The sequence below is a fragment of the Mus pahari genome, chromosome 6, assembly GCF_900095145.1.
Source record: "Mus pahari chromosome 6, PAHARI_EIJ_v1.1, whole genome shotgun sequence".
Classification (NCBI taxonomy): Eukaryota; Metazoa; Chordata; class Mammalia; order Rodentia; family Muridae; genus Mus; species Mus pahari.
The window spans coordinates 38,293,793-38,315,705 of record NC_034595.1 but is presented as its reverse complement, the minus strand read 5'-3'; the positions used below and the strand labels follow the sequence as shown (position 1 = coordinate 38,315,705).

At 43.1% G+C, this 21,913-nt stretch overlaps 1 protein-coding gene across 2 annotated transcripts in view; it reads right to left on the bottom strand.

Annotated features, from left to right (window-relative positions):
• Adamtsl1 (ADAMTS like 1) overlaps positions 1-21,913 on the bottom strand; it is a 365,598-nt gene that overhangs the window by 95,112 nt on the left and 248,573 nt on the right. For both annotated transcript variants that reach the window (XM_021200231.2, XM_029540103.1), the window contains one exon: positions 13,084-13,294. In XM_021200231.2, coding sequence (XP_021055890.1) covers positions 13,084-13,294 — 211 coding nt within the window. The remainder of the gene's footprint in view (positions 1-13,083; positions 13,295-21,913) is intronic.

Sequence of the window (21,913 nt, the reverse complement as noted above, 5' to 3'; positions counted from 1 at the left end):
ATGGGGTGCATGTGATATGGAAAAAGAGTAGGTTTCATTATCGACTGAGAAGCCCTGCCTAACTCTTCTTATGCAAAATACTCTTGTAGTCTTTAGGGCCACTATAATTTTGAGATTTCCGTAACTACACTCTGATAGAACCCTAGTTCGTATATGCTAAACCATGGCTTTGCTAGGTTGGTGCAGCTCAGCCCAGACATTTCAGGGTGCCCTTTGGTTTCTTAGGAACAGTCTCTAGTTATTCACTTGCTGCCCTGGTTGTTTGAGACATTTAATCTAGGTCCAAAAGCTGGGAGTTTGCATTGAGGGAAAGTAGCTCCAACATGCTAGATGTCACCCTCCTCAGCGGTGGTCTTATTAGGTAGCCAGTACGATATTAGGACTGAAACGTACCCCTGCTCTCACCTCAATCAACTGCTCAGATAGCCAGGGACAGGAACTGCAGGACTTTAGTTATTAGTCAGAGAAATCAGGCCTGAGTCCTGTCAGGAAAGCCATTGACTATCTAAACCAGCCTCATAAGACTACTGTATAGAGAGATGATAAACTAATTCATACTGTTGCCCAAGTCAAGGGATTGGAGAGATGGCTCAGGGCTTACGAACACCAGTTGCTCTTACAGAGGACCAAGGGTTTGATTCCTAGTGCCTACATGGCAGCTTACAACCATGTTAATCCTAGGTTACCTAATCCCAGGTAAGTCCAGTCCAAGGGTGTGAGATTCTCTTTTGGTCTCCTTGGGTATTGCATGCAGAGAGTATACAGACAAACATGCAGGCAAAACACCCATACAATAAAAAAATTAAAAATAAAAGAAAGAAAGAAAGGAAGAAAGGGAGGAAGGAAAGAAGAAAGGAAGGAAAGAAGGAAAGAAGAAAAGAAGGAAGAAAAAGAATCAAGCCAATCCAATGGGCTTATCAGTCACTGGACAGTAAAACAACCTTCAGGAAATCTATCAGTTCTAGAAACCTTAAAAAAGTAATTATTTATAAACTTATTAGTATGCATGTATGTTTGCGTGCATGTGTGTGTTTGTGTGTGTATACAGGTATGCATATCATGGTACACATGTGGAAATCAGTGGGAAAGTATACAGAATCATTTCTCTCCTACACTTAAGTGACTTCTTAAAATCGAACTCAGGTCAGCAAGTGGTTTTACAGGGTGAGCCATGTTGCTGGGTTGCAGAAACTTTAAAAATATAAAGTTTGCTGAAAAAAAAAAAGTAAGTTGATACAATGGTTTCTGGCCATTGCCACTCTGACACAGTGAGAGTGTTTTTCTTTGCATTGATTCCTTCGGCCATTGCTGACTTGGAAGAGCCAAAGTCAACCTGTAAGCGTGGCCTGTAAGCTCCAGGGCAAGTTAACTTCCTGGAATGCTGGAAGTTGTAGTTTTTGAAAAATGACAAAGCCACATGGGAAATATGGTGGCCTTGTGTTTTGCCCTTAAAAAGTCCCTACAACAAGTGACTCTTTACCCCTCTCTGGGAATCTAGAGAGTGGGTAGACTTTACCAGAGTCCATCTGTGTCTCTGTGAATCCATCTGTCCGTTTGTCTGTCCACTACCTACCTAGCTGTCTAGTAATTTAGTAGTACTGGCATTGAACCTAGATACTTCCCTGCTGATCTATATCCTTAGACGGCATTTCATTTTTAAAATAGAGCTTTCTTCCTAGTGTTGAGACTGAACCCAGGGCCTCATGCTTGTTAAAGGATGTGCTCTGTCATGGAGTCATATTCCCAGACCAAACAGCAATTTTAAATAGCTCTTCCATCAACCTGGTAAATACACAGATGAAGAGATTTTACTTTTCTTATTGCTCATACTAAGTGTAAGGGATGGATTTGCACTCAAAATATTCTCCAGTATTTTGGTTATATCTTTAATAAAATAACTTAGAATTGAAGGAGTTCATCTCTAGCGTGTTTCCTTCCATATAGTTTCCCCCCTAAAAAAACCTCAGGGTTCATTTGTTTCCTCAAAATCACTGGCTGGAGTATGAGCTGAAAAATACTGTGCCATTTCTTAATAGATCCTAGAGGCATGTGATGTCTTTAAATATTTATATCCTTGAGAGTGCAGTGAGAGAAGTAAATGTCTAGTTCATAAGACCATATCCCTACAAACTTCAAGATGATGTCAAACCACATTTTTTGTCATTAAAGTAAAGGGCAGTCCTCAGATAAATTATACATAACCTCATGCAGAAGTCTGCAACAGCACAAGTACAAAAATAGTTGTAAGGAAGAATTTTAAGATCATCTGTGCACTTTATCTATACCTAAAGCTCCAGGGAGATTCTGGGCACCCACAAGATAAAGACCAGACTCCAGAACATGCCTTTCTGGGTCCTTGCACACCAGACTATGGTAATCTTACTGGCTTATTCTTTGAGACTCTACCATGTCCTAGGGCACTAGTTGCAATAGACAATTCATCTTTTTCTGGGCACACAGACATTTCTGCCCAGGCTTTTGATCGTGTTGTTCACCATACCTTTCAGCTCCCTGCTCACCCACAAACTTCTGAGGTATCCTAGAAGGCCCAGATCCCAGGCCATTCCTTCTCAAAGCCTGTTCTATTTTCTGTGCCTCTTGGTGAGTGGCTCCCTTCCACCACACTCTGACTTAGGATGGGGACCTTATCTCTTCCAAGAATGCTTAGAGCTCATGTGTCTGCTATTTCCTCTGTTTCCCTGAACACATCTAGGATTAGGGATCTTCTGAGAAAAGTTCATCTATGTACTCCCCAGAGCAGAGCATAGTGTCTGGTAAAGGACATGCAGTTCATAAATGTTCCCTGAATTGACGACTGGGTGAATGAGAAGACTCTAAATGCAGATGTTTCAAAGATGTAAAGCAAACATCCAGCTACCACAGATCCTCCTTTTATCGGACTGATCACTCCAGGAAGCTGGGCATTCCGAGATTCCAGACATGGGAGAGGACCAGATCCATTCATCCATCCATCCATCCATCCATCCATCCATCCTTCCTTCTTTCCTTCCTTTTTCCTTCCTATCTATCTATCTATCTATCTATCTATCTATCTATCTATCTATCAATCATTATCTACCTAGCCTGTCTACCATTGCTCTCTCATTATCTACCTATCTGCAAACTCTATGTATGTATGTATGTATGTATGTGTGTGTGTGTGTATGTATGTATGTATGTATGTATGTATGTATGGCTCATCTATCTTTTACCTATTATTTATGTCCAGATCCTGTTGCTAAAGCTTGTATTATATATGCTTAATAAATTCCTCCAGTATGTTTACATAGATGAAAACCCGTCTTTACAGAAGATGAAATTTGCCATCAGGAAAGCCTTCAGAGTCTGTGGGAGCTTTGTGACCACGTTGAGATGACTCGGTGAAGCTTCAGTTCTTTACGTGAGAGCATACAGAGAGGAAGATGTAGGCAGAGGAGAGAAAGCAAGAGGGATGTAATAAAATTAAATGAAAAATACTTGTCTTCATGAATCATCATTTAAGGTCACATTCTGGTATGAAAAGGTAAATCTCTGGTAAGGGGTATTTTAGAATATATGCAATAAAGACAAATAATAAAGATACCATTTATGCTGCATATATTAGCTGCCATACGTGATTCATTGCAAGGCCATGGCTTCATTATTTTTATAAGAAATTTAAGAAATATACAATAAAGAGACCACTTAAAGGCTATATTTTTATACAGAAATATGCTCATGTGACCTGTATTTTCAAAGATTTCCCCATGATTAGCATGTCAATAAATTTTAACTACACTGATTTTTTAAAAATGTTTCATTTGGTAGTTTAATTTAAAGTTGAGTTCATTTCCTTGGTGCTTCAAGTCATATTACTGCCCTTAATGCGAAATGGCATTTATGTTCTGTTTCTGGGATTAGATTTCCAGGTTTAACATGGTATGAACTGCTTATTATGCTCATAACTCATTTCACCCTCTTTTTTACTCAGTCATACTTTTACCAAACATTTGGGTCCCCACTGGGCACTATGTTAGATGCTGAGGATTTTAGACAAATTTAAGTGGTTATTATATTATAGGGTTCTGTCATCTAGTGAAGGAGAAAACTATTGAAAAAACATGATCAGTTTTACCAAAAGAGACTACATTAAATAGTGCAACTACATTGTTATGGATAGGTTGGGAGCAGTGATGCAGAAGAGGCAACATGAATAGTTAGCTAGGAAAACAGGGATGGGGACAGCATCTAACCATGTAGGCTTACCCACATCATGCCCAACTATGGCATGGTCACATAGCTCCAAGTAGGCCTGAGGATGAAGCATGGGGGTCATGAGACTTCAGTGTCAGATGAGGGACAGATAGAGAAATATAGTCTTTGAAACATAATCCTAAAACCCTAGGGTATCATCAGAAGGGGTTTTAAAGAGAGAGATAACATGATGAAATTTGTAGGAAATTACTTAGACAACATAGGCCAAAGAGTTTCAAAGACTACTGCCCAATGAGATATCAATCGGTATTTGATGTGTAACAACTTCCTCTGAGAATTCCCCTCCCATTGGGGGAGGGGATTGTTAAGACACAGGAAGTTAAAAGAGAGGTAAAACACTTGGGTGTTCTAAGGAGTGGATATGGGGATGGGTGTGGGATGGGGTGAAATATTCTATCCTAAAGTAAAGCTGTTAAGTTTAGGAAATGAGCAACTCAAAAACCTCAGGAAGTCCCCTAAACTGATCAGATTGATTAGAACCTCCAAGAACACATAGCTGTAAGGATTGCTGAGAGATATTCTTAGATAAGCTGAGCTTCCTGGAAGTAGAGACCAGCCTAGTAGCCTTGAAGAAGTTCAGACCCACTGAATTACTGGAAGTGGATATTTTCCAAACTGTTGAAATGCCCGCAGGCTGTTTAGTGTGCGCATAGATTTGTAGGTTTGGTGAGCTGTCACCATGCTGTAGTGGACTTTGATGATGCAGCTGTCTGAGTACTTTCTGCTTCTATAAGTAATCTTTCACCCACGTGCCTACAAATCCCAACCAAACTCCTTGTTTCACTAATGGACTTCAGTCCTTGTTTCAGTAATGGACTTTCTCTACCTGACAAGTAGATTTTTGTTCATATCTCCCCAGGGAACGTCTGTTACATAAAGTATTCCAGGGAGGGAAGACTTCTTGATTAATTTGCCTATGTAGCACTGCATGCTATACCTTTATTTGATGGGTCTCAGTATATGTCAACTTAAAGGCCTAATAGAAGGTTTATGTTAAGAAGGCATTGATACCAGGTTGGGAAGTACAGAGTGAGAGTTACGAAGATAATTCTGTGGTTAATGGTTATAATAGTTGGGTTACTGATTGTGAGAACTTGAATTAAGACTCAGGGAGGAAGCCAAGAAAGGAAAGAATGAAGACGGAGTTGCAGGAAGTGGAATTAAATCAGACATGGGTGTTTGCTCAGTGTGAAGGACACATGAGGCTGAGAAGAGCTTCAGACGTCAGAGAGGGGATGGCTAGATAGTGGTGACAGCACATGGCGGGGATCTATGAAGTTTGCTAGAAAGGGTGGCTAGGTATATATTGGGCTTAATATAGATCTTGGGGGGTTGAGGAAACTCAGCAATGTAGGAGACTGGGAAATTTCATGTATAGCAGAGGTCAAAATTGAAAGTTAGGACTTGGAAAAACAAAAGAAAACTTGGACTTAAAATTCACTGAGGAACACTGTTAAAATGAGGCTATCATTTTGTAGAGCAGCACCATTTTGTTTATTGTGAGTTAAGCCTCCCCAACTGTAGAAGCATAGGGTTATGCAGGGAGACTTCTGGGTTAAATAGACTGGTACAATGTAACACCCAGGCCCAACAGGATTCGGAGTGGTTAAGCCAAAAAACTTTCTGCTAGTAAATAAAAACAAAACTATTCCACATGTGAAATCTGACTTTTGATCTCCATGCTGTTATATTTATTGCTGCTTCTAAAGATAGGATCAAATATTCATTTCAAAATACTACTGAAAATGAATTAAGCATTTAAATAGTTTTGGGGCATAAATATGACTCCTAACTTATATAGATTTATATTTGAATCACAGAGACCTAACATTACTGAATGGCCCTCTAGTCCAGTCCAAAAGGTATGTGTGTGTGTGTGCACACATGCATATGTGTAAACATAGAAAATTTTACTTTCTGGAACATGGTTATCATTAAACTTTTCTTTTTCATTAATAATACTGAGAGAGATTCCTCTCTCGTGTATGGCTTTTTATACAGCTAAACTATGTGCAATTTTGAATTGTGACCCTGATAAAAGAAAGGTTTATGGGGAAACAGAGAGCTAATCAGTTTTAAGCCAGGGGTGGAGCACGTGTAGGGCTTGTGGTGACTACTCTTGTCTTCTCAGTACAGATGTGCGCAATATGTACGTGCGCTTGGGTGGACTCAATTCTGAACATAAAGCATTTGCAGCTCAGGGAAATCTAAATTATGCTCTAGAGCAGGCTGATTCATTCCCATTTAACCCTTCAGCATACCTCTCCTTTCCTCTGTGCTCCCTTTAAAATGTGATGTTTGGAATCAAATCAAATGAAAGCATGCAGATGAATATATATGATGTCACAGATGTTATGTGGGGGTGGGTGGGTGGTAGAGGGTAGGTTATCAATCAAAAGGTCTTGTGTAAAGACCTGCGGGGAGGTGTCAGAGACTCCCAGGACTCAAAGGGAGGGACCTTAGATAAAACGCCTGATAGTAGGGAGAGGGAACTTATAGAGCCCACCTCCAGCAGGAAGATAGGACATCAAGTGAGGGATGGGGTTGCCACCCCACAGTCATAACTCTTGAGCTATAATTGTTCCTGTCTGAAAGAATTACAGGGTTGGAAATGAAGAGGAGCTGGAGGAAAAGAAGGCCCAAAGTGGGATCCAGCTCAAGGGGAGGTCCCAAGGCCGGACCCTATTACTGAGGCTATGGAATGCTCACAAAAAGGGACCTAGCATGACCATACTCCAGAAGACCCAACAAGCAGCTGAAAGAGTCAGATGCAGATATTTGCACCCAACCAATGGACAGAAGCAGCTGACCCCTGTTGTCGAATTAGGGAAGGCTGAAAGAAGCTGAGGAGAAGGGCAACCCTGAAGGAGGACCAGCAGTTTCAATTAATCTGGACCCCCAAGATCTCTCACACACTGGACCACCAAACAGACAGCATACACCAGCTGATATGAGGTCCCCAACATGCATACAGTAGAGGACTTCCAGGTCTGTGTTCATTCAGAGATGATGCACCTAATCCTCAAGAGACTGGAGGACCAAGGGAGTTTAAGGGTGGTGGGTGGGGACATCCATGTGGAGAAGGGATGGGGTTGGGAGGAGGTGTGTGATGTGGAACAGTTAGAGGGTAGATGGGGGAAATGGAATATGGAGTGTAAAAAATAAATTAAAAATAAATTTAAAAAATTAAAACAACAACAACAACAACAAAACCCAACCCAGCCCAACCCAGCCCAACCCAAACCAAACCACCACCACCACCAACAACAAAGGCCTGGTCCTACTGGAGATTAAGTGCTCAGCTTGCTGACTTTTGAGCAGATTGTGGTTGGCTGAGCAATGACCAGGAAGGTTTCTGTGTCTTGGTCTCTGGGACTGGTAAACACAGTTCTTAGAGGGACTTTGCTAATTCAGTAACGGTTCTCTATAATCAGGTATGTTGATATAGTCACCATGGTCCTCATAAGAGTGGTGCAGGAGGGTCAGAGTCTGGTCAGCTATAAGAACAGAATCAATGTCTGGAGGGATTCACTCTGAAGGGGGAAGGAGGAAAGAGGAGAAAATAGAAGATGGAAAAGAAAAAGGCATACACCCTGTCTTGTAGCCCCTCCCCCAAAGGAAAGCATGCCTGCTGACTGACACATTGATTTTAGGACAGTAAAACACATCTCCAGCTTGGGATTAGCAATACATTTGTGTTGCTTTGAGGCATTACAATTGTGCTAGTTTGTTATAGCAGCCACAGAAAACTAAGACGTAGATTAAGGAAAGTCCCAAACATGGTGACAGATGCGGAGTCTTATGTAAACTGCAGATTCAAAGATGTGTTCTCAGATTTCCACACAATTTAGCCCTGCGGAGTAAGTAGTAAAGATAGCTTGGAAAAGGAACATTGAATATTAGAGAATGGGGTTTGAAGCATATTGCATACCATTCATTCCCCAGCTGCTCAAGATGGGGCAATTTCAACCCCCCAGAGCCAGCGGCTGCTGAGAAGATTAAGGAGGAGCATGTGCAGTGGGAGAATGGGGAATCCCACATGACGCTGGAGTGCACGGGGCAACCTTCCAGTGCTCCAAGTGCCTCATCTGGAAAGGTTGGCAACATCACATAGTGGGGAGAGGGCTGTGTGAGCAAGCACATCAGGTGCTTAGAGCCATGCTGGAGATACTGGGAATCCTATGGTACTTGTTGGAAAGAGGTTTAAGTGGCAGAGAGAGGGGGATGGGGTGAAAACAAAAGTCCATTATATAAGTATAGGAAACTTTCAGATAATAATAAGAAAGGTTAGAGAGAAGCAGCTTCTGGAACAGTGCATGTATTCAGTAAATGAAGCTAGAAGCCCGGGCATGCGCCTCTCCTCACCACCCTCTCTGCTTCACCATGCTCCTTCTCCTTCAGCCATGGGTCCTCCTGGAAACTTGGTCTTGGCTTTCATTGACCTTACTAATCCAGGAGTCATGGGCTGTGCCTGGCCAGGTGAGGATGGGGCTGTTAGCTTCAGTGTGGGAGATGTATCTGGTGGAAGGGGGAGTTTCCCGCGAGGCTCTGACAGGCAGAGGGGAGAGAACACGCAGGTATCAGGAAGCAGTGCAGGAGAGGGGTGGGAGCCAGAAATCAGCTGTGATTAGAGGTGGGGCGTGGGCAGATGGGCAGGGACAGGAGCGGCTGACAGGTTCATGCGTATGGGCTTAGCTGACTACGGAGAGTTCTTGAACATCGTCCTAGTAGAAGATGATCTTGATCAAAGCGCTTCAAGGGTAATGTGGTAATACATGCCAGGGCCTCTCAATCATGTGCTCATCAACTGTCTAGTGTGTGAGCTCATCTCTTGGGAGGTTTATAATACCTGTTTGCAGACAATATTAAAGATACAGTGGACCAATGCACAGGAAATTGAATAACTAAAAATTTAAATAAACATATACATACAATCTAAAATATATATAATATAAATTAGCAAAGTTTTCAAGCTAACCCGATAAAAATAAATATCAGGCAAGGTTTTTTTTGAGACCAAAGATTAAAATGTAAGAAGTACACACTAATAGATGGGTCCCTGACAACCGAATCTAGAATTAGATTTCTGCGTTTGAATAAAACAAAAGTTTAACAGCTACCTAGACTGGTCTCCTCCAGACCTGCAGAATGTGTAAACACTGGCTCCGAGCCAATGTTAGACAAATGTTCAACAAAGAACACAGGATTTTGTGTTCCAGCTAGCAGATGGCGAATCCTATACTACTCCGCTTTTCTAGGAAAAGAAACATACATAGAAGGTTGGCAGTGACCCTGAGATCAAGCAGAAAAGAAGGGAGAGTTTCTTCACTCGAACAGGCTACTCCTTAGGTTGCCTCTCAGTTTTAAAGGAAGGATTTGAAAGCCCCATCTCTTGTTATTTCATTAAAAAATAAAACCAAACAAACCAGGAAGGCTGCAGGCTAGGTGCTGAAAGGAACCCCTGGCAGATTACAGCTGACCTGTGGGGGTCGCGACTGAGCACCAGGTTCCCTTGTCCAGGGCCAAGACTGCTGAGGAATCACAGGGCTCATCAGGCAAGGGGCTGTCAGTAGCCGGTAGCCTAACTCATGGTGTCCCGAGACCATAGCCTCGCGTAGCTCAGGGATACCTAAGCTTACTTTTTACCTACTCCGCCTACAATAAAAACAATGGCTTTATTTCTTTTAAGAAGTGGTAAGGGCTCATTGTATCCAAGCACTCACCTAAAGAAGATTCTAGGAAGCAATAGGAGAAAAATATTTCTGCTAAGGTTAATGAGATATTAAAAGTGATTGATGATTGAACTATTAATGGACACTCTCTGGAAATTCCTTATTTCTCATTGTCTTAAAATACTTTTGATAATTATTGTGTTTGGTATAAAAGGATATAAATCAAAACTTACCAACCAACTGGATGGACTTTAAAGAGGTGTTTAGTATTAGCTTCCTGAATTGAGAAATAGGCCTGAACCTATCTCATCCTTAAAGGTCTTGCTTGTGAAAGAAAATGGAATAGGCTTTCAAAATAAACTCATGTCTTTTTAGGTCAAGGCAGATGGACTCCACTGTGTCAAAATGAATGCTGTAGGTATGAGGCTGGTAATGGTAGCTGCTGACAGTCACGCATGTGTAATGTACACTAAGGATCAGAAAACATACTGGGCCAGGATCATTAATCAGTAGCATGTGTGGCTATCAAGAGGAAGGCAGTGTTCCCCTGAGAGCTGCTACAACACTGACTTTATGATCCATAACTGCACACAAATGTATCAGTGAGATACAGAGCCAGAATCTCATGGCCTGTAGGGAGGCACTCTGTGTTCAATCATTCATTTTGTCACAGAATAAACACTATTCACAAAGCACTCACCACATAATGACAAAATACAAGCTACCCATAATCAGGAGTCTTAGTAGCCGAACAGTGGAGACTGATATGCACAGATTTCTTACTTTTTCTCCTGGCATGAGTCAGTTTAAGCCAATAGTTGTCTTCAATTTAAAGCTGCGCCATGAAGGTATACCAGAAACCTGGAGCCCCAGGCTCCTGTGTAGGACTCAAGACCTTGAGCAAAGTCACATCAAGGCCATGGTTGTATTTTTCACAAATCAAGGGTGCTCACGCCGTGCTTACTCAGATAATCATGGACCTTTCAGTCACAAAACGTGGGTGAAGGCCACCCCTTCATTTCCAACTTGCATAATTCTTAGTTTCCTCGAAACTAAAATGACGATAATACAGCATATTTAACTAGGTTGTTGTGAGAATTAATTTCAAATCAGTATAGAATGATGTGTATTTCTTAGTAAAACACCGGCTTGAAGCTGTTCAAGATAGATTGCATCGACTTGACTTAAAAAAAAAAAAAATCACAGAGTAGCATGGAATTGATGGGCTCAACCATGATACACACTAGACTTTAAAGGAAATCATGCTCAATGCCTCTTTTTAGTTGTTTATTGTTGTTGTTGGTGGTGTTTTTTTGTTTTTTGTTTGTTTTTTTGTGTTTTGTTTTTGTTTTTTTCAAGACAGGGTTTCTCTGTATAGCCCTGGCTGTCCTGGAACTCACTTTGTATACCAGACTGGTCTCGAACTCAGAAATCCACCTGCCTCTGCCTCCCGAGTGCTGGGATTAAAGGTGTGCGCCACCACGCCCGGCTGTTGTTGTTTTTTAACAATGATCCTTTAGTATCTGGAAGTGACTGGTTATAGGATGTTCTTCAGTTCTGATGCTAAGACCCCAAATCTATGGATGCTCTAGTCTGACTACAAAGTAGCTTACTATTTCTATAACCTACACACCCCTCCTGTGTAGCTTAAATTGTCTCTACATTATAATACCAAGTAAAACACAAATATCACATATTCATTAGGAACAATTTAAAATGTCTTGTGTATGTTCAGTATAGATGTGAACACCACATGCCTAACAAAGGAGCAAAGTTGGTTAAATCCATGGGCATGAAAACCGCAGATACCGAGTGTTGACTGTCCTGTAGCATTTTGCTCACTCGGCACTGTTTAATGCTTACCAAATCACCATTCTGTGATAGCCAGGGAGAAGGAAGGGAGAACTATGGAAGGTTTCTGGCTGCTTGGAACCAGCAGAGCATCTCTTAGCTGCAAGGACAGGGTATGTGGGCAGTGATCCTCTCTCCTCAGCTAGATGACTGTAAAATTTATCATCCTAACTGGGACACTTCTCGAGTTAGAATGGGCTCACACAGGGATGAACATCCCTTCTAAATTTAAGGGTTACTTTTGTGACAGCTGTTGTCACTTTAAAACTATGTCTGATGTCCTAATGAGGAACAAACTGCAAAATAAGATTTCCTCCAATCAACCAATTTAAAATCTTTTGTGTTCTTAAGAGGCATGCCAAAAGGTCATTTATTTTGAAGCATAGTGACTTTTATAATATATTATGACAGAATGGTTGCATTTTTATTACTGGTTTGGTGTGTGTGTGTGTGTGTGTGTGTGTGTGCTCGCACGTATATGTGCAAGATCCAGAAACTTTGTAAAAGGGCTGATAGTTTTGTGAGCCATATGGTCATTGTCACAGCCACACAACTATGTCTCTGTAGAACAAAATCAGTGACAAACAATATGTAAAAAGGATAGGTGGGTCTATGTTTACAAAAAATGCAGGAGGTTGGATTTAGCTGGTGGGCTGCAGTTTGTCATCTCTTGCTTTAATACTATGGTATTCAGAATTTTAGAGTTCATAAGGTCAAGGAAAAAATTTAAATCTAAAATTGGCTCAGTATTTTTAACTTAGATTAACTAAGTAAGGGTGTTCCTACTATATATCTTCTATCTATCATCTATCTATCTATCTGGCATTGGGGGGACATATTGTGGGGCCATGAGGAAATTGGGGAGGAAAAATGGGGGTATATATGATCTGATCATATTTAATTGTATACATGTATGAAATTCTCAAAATACAGAAAAAAATCAACTATTAGAATTGCAAATAGCAGAAACCAAAAAGGGTATAAACTCAGAACAATTTTATCTTCATGGAAAAGCTACCATAGTGCCTTTAACTGAAAATATTTTCTTGTGTGGTGACAATTCACAATGACTATGGTCAGGTCATCAGATGAACCATGTCAGTGTATGCTTTTGGAGAACACTGGGCTATGTCATGGTTGAAAGAATATGGTGTTTACAGGACTATGTCTGAGGAAGGTTGGAGAAGAACTAGGAAGTGAGAGATAGAGCTTGGGTGTTCATTTAAGCTACTCTGAGAAAGTGTCCTTATGCCTTAAATCATTGCTACTAACGAAAACTGCAGTTGGAAGTAACTTTGGGACTCACCAGCTGCCACTGTGAAGGGTACCAGGCTGGGGGACAATTGAAACGGTTGCAGGCTTGCACTGTGCTGGGTTTGGGGTGATGGCACAGCTCATCGGCCAGGACAGCCACCTCGTTCATCTCTCTGGAGAGTAGGTGGGAACAGACAACATCTCTGGTCTGCAGGCCGACCCCACAGGTGAGGCTACATGGACTCCACTTGCCAATTTCCCACCTGAGAAGAAATAAAACAAGAAAGAGACTAATTGAGTTTCTGTACAAATACTTCCCAGGCAATCAAAACCCTTCGCTGGGAATCAAGGAGGTTCTACAAGATGACTGGTTAGGGACTGATAGTCTTAAGCTTCAAACCCAACTGTCCTCTTCATGCTTAGAGTTCCTTTAGAGTATAGCAAAGACAATGATAGAATAGCCAATGCCTATTCACAGAACCACTAGTAAAGTGATTCTTGTAACTGTGTCTATTTTGATAGGGCATGCAAACTTCATCACAAGTGGGGAGGGCATGCTAGATGAAGAGTAAGATGCGTACATCCAGGATTTAGGGATCATATTTTCAACAGTGGCTAGAGAGGCTGGAGGCAGCTTCTCTGCTTATTTCTGTAGCCACTATTATATGTGAGATAGCAACATTTGTGCTTCTTATTCTTTGGCTTCAAAGTGAAAGGTCATTGGCTCCAACTTCCTTTAAGCTTCCATCATAGCACAAAAACGTCTCTGTCTTCTGTATAAAATATCATCACTGCCCAGGACTGGAGAATGTAACAGAAGCAGAGGCTGCAAAACAGATCAGTCTTTTCGAAGGGAAGTATGAGGAGCGAGTGGCTCATTATCTGGACGTAGAAGCCAAATCCACAGATGAGCTGAGTGCATGAATGGCCATTTCCACATGGCCATGCCTTGAGATGCACATTTATGGTGAGCTAAAGGGCCTGTAAAAATAACCAATCCCGCTGCATTTCCTCGGCGGTCGGTCCTCCAAGATTCAAACGGTAAGGATAAAGTTCAGTTGCCTGGACTCTGACTCAGAAGAGCTCTCTAATGGTCAGTTTTAGGTCTCCTCTTCACAGTTTGAGACACAAAGGTTGTATAAATGGTTGCCAGCCCTGGAAAGCCCAGTGGGACATCCTTCAGTAGCTTGGCCTGCCTTGGTTTTTAGTGAGCCCTGAAGATTGTTTCAAAACTCTTCAGCCTTAATGATTTCCCTCAGACTGTGACACTGAGTAGAAACTCCTTTTTTTTTTTTTTTTTTTTTTTTTNTTGCTGCTCCAACCTCCCATCTCCTTCCCCTCTTCCTGTCTGAGATGATCAGTGAATACAATCAACTCCACTCTTATTTCCCTTTACCTCTCCTGGTCCTCTATTACCGTCTTTATGCAAACTGAACCCAGTTTCGGGAAAACGTTTTTGCCCTTTTTTTTCCTGTTTGAAAATCCCTTGATTTCTATTGCGTATGTATTCACATCTACTCCGGGCATGGCTCATCATTCCTCTCATCTGGGTTACTGCTTCTCCGCCTCTCACGTTACAGGGTCTATCGCCTCAGTTAGAGCTTGTGTTGGAGTGTGGTTTAAACCAGTCAGGGAATCCAGTGGGGCTCTACCTATGTGGTTCATGGAGATGGGTAATAGATTCCCGATAAATTGGCAGAAGGAAGGAGTCCACCATTATAGAGGGCATGTAAACCTAGCTTAGTTATCTATGAAGAAGTAAGCTTCATTCCCTCATTTTATAGTTAACGGAATTTGAGAACTGAGGTGGTTAAAGTCCCTGAGTACTTATGAGTAAGTAGGGAATCCAGGATTCAGATCTACATGGCTATATCTGACACCTAAGCCTTTGTATTTCCTCTTGTATATAATGTCTCCAGGAAATATTTCAAAAATTGCCTATAGCCATTCACCAATTTTTAAATGAATGGAAGAGGCTGACTGAACACATTTCTTGTGGATTTTTGTGTGGATGTCTACATTCTGCTTATTTATGAATCTCTAGCACAATAAACTCCAATGTTTAAAATTTGTGGGCTTGAGGTAAGTGTGTATGCACATCCTTCACCACCCTTTGCTTCCAAATTGGATTTTCAAGTGAGGGTTGGAGTTAGAGGCTCTCTTCCCATATGACTTTGGGGGGCTACATCATCAGGGATGCAGCTTTCACTTCTTCCCTGGCTGATGGCTTCCTTGTGCTGAGGAAGAACGCCATACCATGTCATGAGCTCAGTCTTGAGGAAAGATCCTGCAGCTACAGAACTGCAGCATTCTGAGGTAACCAGCATACCCACATGACACTCTTCTGTGACAAGCACCGTATAAGCATAGGACCCAGACCCAGGCTGGCTTCAGAAGACCCCAGCCTCAGGCAGGATCTATGCAATGGCCACCTCTCCAGGATGCTTCCAAATTCCTTACTCAAGTAGGCAATCAGAGACCAAATATCTAGTCTTGGATGCTTCTCAGGTGGGGGTACATTTGCTAAGCAGCAAAAGATAATTCTACACAGCTATCCATCCCTCCCCAATGTAACCTATTCATTCAGAGGACACAAAAAAAGAACATTCAGAGAAGCACCGTGCATAATAGCCCAGACTGGCAAACACTTCAGCAGGTGAGTAAATAAAGATAAATGATATTGTCCTAAAACGTCAGCGACAATGGACGCTGGCAACCGGCAACAACTTTGTTGGATCTCACAAACAAGAAAGTGAGTGACTGAGGCCACCAGCACAAAGCTTCGTACCTGGGGTAGAAAGTAGGAGCATGTGTGGGTCTTCTGGATAGTATAGCTATCTCAGTGTTGGACCTTGCTCCACCGGGTCAAGTTGCACACTTGGGATTGCATGCTTTCCTGTGTATGTTCAGAAAGGCTGTTTTTCCCTCCTCATCTTCAAGTGAAATGCTTGTATGGGCATAAAGCAAACCCCACACTCTATAGTCTTATAAAGCCTCTGCAACCAATGCTGTCCCAAGGTTAAAGCTTGTCGGGGCCAGGCTTTGTACCCACATCCCATGCCTTTGCTTCACTCCTGGCAGGAACTCACCAACTAGGTTCTTGAAGCAGAGGCACTTTGGCAGCTATGAGGCCAGTTGAATACTGTCAGGGAAACCCCGCCCACCTTAATAAAGTATATTCTACATTCTCTCGGAAGGAGGTCAGCAGGAGCTATCTGTGTAGTGAGCACTTGGCTCATTCTTGGTCAGAAATATTTTAATCAACTTTGGCCAAAAAAAAAAAGGGAGGAAGCAGACATTCTCCTCTGCTTCTCTACAGAGAGGCTGCCACTGTGGGCTGCAGATCTGGCAGGCTGCGGAGATCCCCTGAGCCTTATGCCTTTGACCGTTTCCAGTTGGCTCCTCCAGCAGAAGCCAACTGGGTACAAGATTAGTCATGGCTGACAGTGTGGGGACACTGCTAGATTTCCCTTGGGATGCTGGGTCTATAGCCTGGCATAAGCCCAGTGCTGGGGAGGCTGGTGCCGTGCCCCAGACATAGAGCTGCTTCTACCCTCTTCTTGGGTGAATTTACTCATCTGTTCATCTCCATTTACAACGTCACTTTTTCCAGTGAGTAAGAGTCTCCATCCATGTGACCTCTTAATACTTTCTTCTTTGGAGATTCAACATACTTAAAATAATATCACCACCTCAACTCAACTGTTGACTAGAGCGTGTGGCTGTATCTAACTTGCCTTGCAAGTTATTCTATGTGGGGTTTCATCCCTCCAAAAGATATATTGGAGTTATAACCCAAAGTATCACAGAGTACGATGCTACATGGAAAAAGCTCCTTGCAGATGTAATTACTTCGGATGGCTCCTACGAGACGCATTAGTGACTTCTCTCATCCACATCACTAAATAACTGAGAGGAGCAGATTAAGGGAGGGGAGGTTTATTTGGGCTCACTGTTTCATGGGATAGAGTTCATTTTGGCTTTCAGTGGGGAAGACATGCTGGAGTTCATGACACTGCGAGCTTGCAGCTGGGGACGTCTTTCATCTTAGCTGCTGAGCAGAGAGCTGAGACCACAAGTGAGGCTGGACTATAATCTTCAAGGAACACCTCTAGTGGCCTTATGTCTGAAAAGTTCTACAACCTTCCAAAATAACATCAATCACTGGGGACTTCCTGAGCTTGTAAGGAGCATTTCACAGTTAAATTGGGAGTACAGCAGTTTCCTTCCAGGTGTCAGCCTTTTTTTTTTTTTTTTTTTGGTTTTTCGAGACAGGGTTTCTCTGTGTAGCCCTGGCTATCCTGGATCTCACTTTGTAGACCAGGCTGGCCTTGAACTCAGAAATCTGCCTGCCTCTGCCTCCCAAGTGCTGGGATTAAAGGGATGCGCCACCATGCCCGGCGTCGGTGTCAGCCTTTCTTGGAGGAAAGTTTCTTTAAGACCTGGGCTATAAAATGCACGAGGGTGTGTGTGTGGGGGGGGGGGGGAGAGGGAAACAAGATATTTTAAGACAGGACATCTACAGATGGGTAGCCATACAGCTAGATAGTGACCAGCTCAGCTCAGTCTCCTGTGGGGATGCTCTCTAGGACAGGAAGTAAACAACTCAAAACAACTGCAGAAAGTCCCTGAAGCTGACTAGATTCACTATGCCCCTCCCTCCTGAAGCATACCTAAGCAGTAAGAACTGCCAAGAGGTACTGTCAAGCAAGGTAAGTTACAGAGTAGACTCTTAGACAAACCCAGATGGCAGGAAGCAGCAGAGACCAGCTGAACTGCTGGAAGAAAAAGAGTGGCTGAGGTGGGAGGAAGACGCTCAGACCAACGAGCCACATGGGAAAGCCACTCTCCACCTTGCTGAGCTGTCTGCAGGCTGTGCAGTGGGCTCCATGTTTCTAGCTTGTGCATGACATCACCCATGCTGGGGTGAGCTTTGGTGATGCAGCTCTCTGAGTCATTTCTGATCCGGTAAATAACCTGTCACTCATGTTTCTATAAGTAACCCAAATAAAACTCATTGACTCACAAACCTGGACTATAATGGTCTATATGCTTCTGCCATCAGTTCCCTGATTGGGGTGGGGGGAGTAATAGCATCTCACAACAAAACCATTGCACTAGAGCAGGGGACACATCTCTCAGTGGGCTCTTAGAGAGGTCCTAGGCTGGAACGCCTGCTCCTTTCCTGTACAAGCTGGGAAACCCCATCTGTCTGGTTCCCCCAACTCTACCCACGTTGGAAAATCGCACCTGCTTACTTGGGGGAAACTCCAGGTTAACGTACTCTCCTGTCTCCCAATTTCAGGCAACCCACCCAAGAGGGCTGGCCCAGGGGCTCAGGTTTTGACCATGTATGGGCACAATCCCAGCTCCTCGCTGACACGTCATCACTCCTTGCCTAAGTTCTATAAAACTCTTCCTTTACTGACCTCCACCTGTGTGGTCAATGAGAGCTGCCTCCTAATAAACTTGCTTTCATCTACTTTTAATCTGGTCTAATCTGGCCTATAGCAGCATCACTGAGGGAGAGAGAATGCCTGTGAAGAGGGACACATGGAAAGAATTCCGTGTGATGGGAGAGGTAGAGAAGGGAATGAGAAAGCTGCAAGAAAACAGTACCAGAAACTGCCAGCAAACACCAGGAGCTTGACACACCAGGAAGCCTGGCACCTTCGCTTGCACACGAGTTTAGCTTCCAAGCGGGGGCGGTGCATTTCTGCCACTTTAAGCCTCCATTTTGCCGTACTCAGTTGCCGTAGCTCTAGGAAACCAACCCCCTGTAATCTCAGCACTAACATGGTGCCTAGCGCAAAGCTGGTGCCCAGGAGGTGTGTGGTGGCTGCTGTGGAGGTGAGTGGACAGTAGGCTGCATGTATCTCTGGACCATTGACTTGCAGTGGCACCCTTTCAACAGCCTGTTTCCGCTGTCTGCTGCAAAGCTGATGTCACATGTTTCTTCAGCGGGGTGACTCTTGCTGACAAAACAAGGCCTAAAGTGCTATCTCTCGGATAGACTGATTCCCACTTCATATAAGTATATGTTTTATTGTAGTGTCTTGGCCTACCAGAGTGGGATGTGTGATAAGATTCTCTTCCTTCTGCAAAATGCCGAAAGTGCTAGGCAATGTGTATTTAAGCCATTCTAACACACAAAAAGTTCTGAATTCTGAAACACCTCTGCGCTAGAGATTCTGGCTGGAGACCTTGTGTAAGGAGGGTGGTAAGGCTGGGAGCTCTGCTGACCTTCAGCTTCTGGGTTTTAGGTGCTAACTTATGGTTGGGCCCTTGGCCAATATGTCAGAAAGACTCCATGTCCCCCAGTGTTCTTTTGCTACACTTCTGCCCTTTGAGCCCTCCGTCCTGTACATTACTATCCCCATGGTCAAAATCTGCTCGAAGGAAAGGCTGTGTGGATGGAAATACTGTGGCGGATTCTCCACACCTGCCCAGCTCTAGAATACTTGACACCTGACCCAGGATAGGCAGAGGGTGGAGGGCTGCCCCCCACCCCAGTCGCTGGCGTTCTCTTCATTCCCTCTGCCAACAACATGTGTATCTGGGGTGACTTGTCACTGGAACTCCACATTCCACAGTAGACTTGGCTTCCAGATCACCTTGGGTAGCACTGGAGCAAGGTCCAGCCTCCTGACTCGTCCTGTCATGTTGCTGAGATCTGTTCAGCTCTAGATCTTTGGATGGGAGAATACAAATTTAGCCACAAACCACAAGCCATAACGTGACAGCAGTCTTGCTGGTATCCCACATGATCAACAGTAACAACAGGCACCAACGACTGAACCGCCCTATCCTAAGCCTCAGCCTGTGCAACTGTGCTAAGTGCACCACCCCTTTGATCATCTTACAGCCCTATGAGACAGGCATGGTTATTGTCTCTATCAGAGCAGGCGTCCGGGCCTGGAGAAGCTGAGTGAAGGGTTCCGCATACATATGTCAATGTCACCTACTTCACATCCAAGGCACCACGACTTGGACTCAGGCCATGAAGAATGGAGCTGCTCTCTATCAGAGGTGAGCGCAGTGAATGTGCAACTCTAGCTCTGCTTCAGTCAGCTTTCTTTTACTGAGATCCCAGCAGGACTCGAGGGCCGAGCTGATACTCACGCTGTATTACTCTACGGAGACGATGCTTCAAGTTTCCTCGTCTTACAGAGTGAGCTAAGTAAGGCTCCAAGGCACTAAGCAATCTGTCCAAAGTTACCCAGCTACTAAATAAGAGAGTCAGGATTCAAACCCAGGCGGCCCGGCTTCTGCATACCTCGTATGCACTAAACCACACTCTCTCTGAAGGCAGAATAAAGAACACGGGAGAACAAAGCAGTTTTGAGTGTCCAGGGCCAGGATCCCTTGTGCTCAGAGTTTAAGAAAATGACAAATGGCAAAGTGACAGCTCTATTTCTTAGTAATACAAATAAATATATGGACACCACCCAGGTCTTGAACACACTTGGCAGTTGGCATTCCAGTGAAGTGGCCATTTGACAGTTGAGTGGGCAAAGGTAGAGCGTAGTCTCCTGGAGAGATTCACTTGGCTTTTGAAATGTGCCCTTTGGAGCTAAGTGGGCCATTGAAGCCCATGGTGGCTGATTGCAATTCACAGCTCTGTTTGTGTTACCTATTAAACAAAAAAAAAATATATATATATTTTGCATTCCTTTGCATAGGGCTCATTGTGAGAGTTGCCAAATCTCTTCCCCTACTCTTCCTGAGAACGTACTGACCTTTGCCTCCAAGAAACCCAGGGAATAAAGGCATACAGAGCCTCCCTGCTTTGACCTATTACATTATAAAAAAAAAACCTCTCCTATCTTACTCTTTATGGAAAAAGTAGGCTTGAAGCTTTATCCAATAATTTAACATGTAGCTCTTGTTTGAATAGAAAAAAATTACAGTAAACTTTAGGCGTTTGTTAGAAGCATCCTTCAAAAATTGTGTGTAAACCTCCAGCATAACATCTTTGCTCACTATTTATATCATGCCATTTTAAAAAACAAAGTTCCTCAAAAATCTTTGGGTTTTTTTGTTGTTCTTTTAGAATACATCTGCAATCAGGAGGCAGAGAATAAATGGGTCCTATGGAGCGTGGTGTCTTAGTCTAGAAAGATTAAGATGGATAGTCGGGTGATGTCGAGGCTCCTTCTCTTTAGTTTCTTGGATGATTATTAGTCACTTCAAATTTATCTTCACATCTCCCAGTACCTAAACTCTCTATTGTCCCCCAGCTTCCACAAAGTCAGTTTCAATGAAAATGTGGTCAGGTATGTCCTCTAATTCACAATTTCCACTTGGAAGAGACACCTACAAACAAGGAGAAAAATGTTTACCATCTGTCAAGAGATTAATATTCAAAATACAAAAGGAACTAAAATATTAAACCTCAAAAGAAGTAAAAAAAAATGGCCACAAAAATACACAAAATATTCAACATCTTTAGCCATCATAAGAAATGAAAATCAAAACTGTTGGTTCAGATGGCCTGAAATTCTCTTTTTTGGGGCAATCCCCAACCTATATGAAGTCTAGGAAGAATATCTTCTGGTGCTAAGCAAGGCCAGAAGGGCAGGGAAGGGCTAGAGGAAGAACCCAGACAAGGAGACAAAAATACTGTTTGCTGGAGCTCTGTTGGCAATGAGATCTCTAGCAGCTCGATAAGCCATACATAAACAGTGGTGGGAAAAATCAAAACTGTTCAGTCTTCCCAGGTCCCTGTAATATCCATGGCTGGATGCATGAAAACAAAACAAAACAAAACGAGGGACTGGAGAGGGGACCCGCAGCTGGACCCGATCGTCCTGCGCCTCTCCTGCCCAGGAGGGGTGTTCGCCTGGCGGCTGTCCGCAGGCTGATCCAGCACCCAACACCTT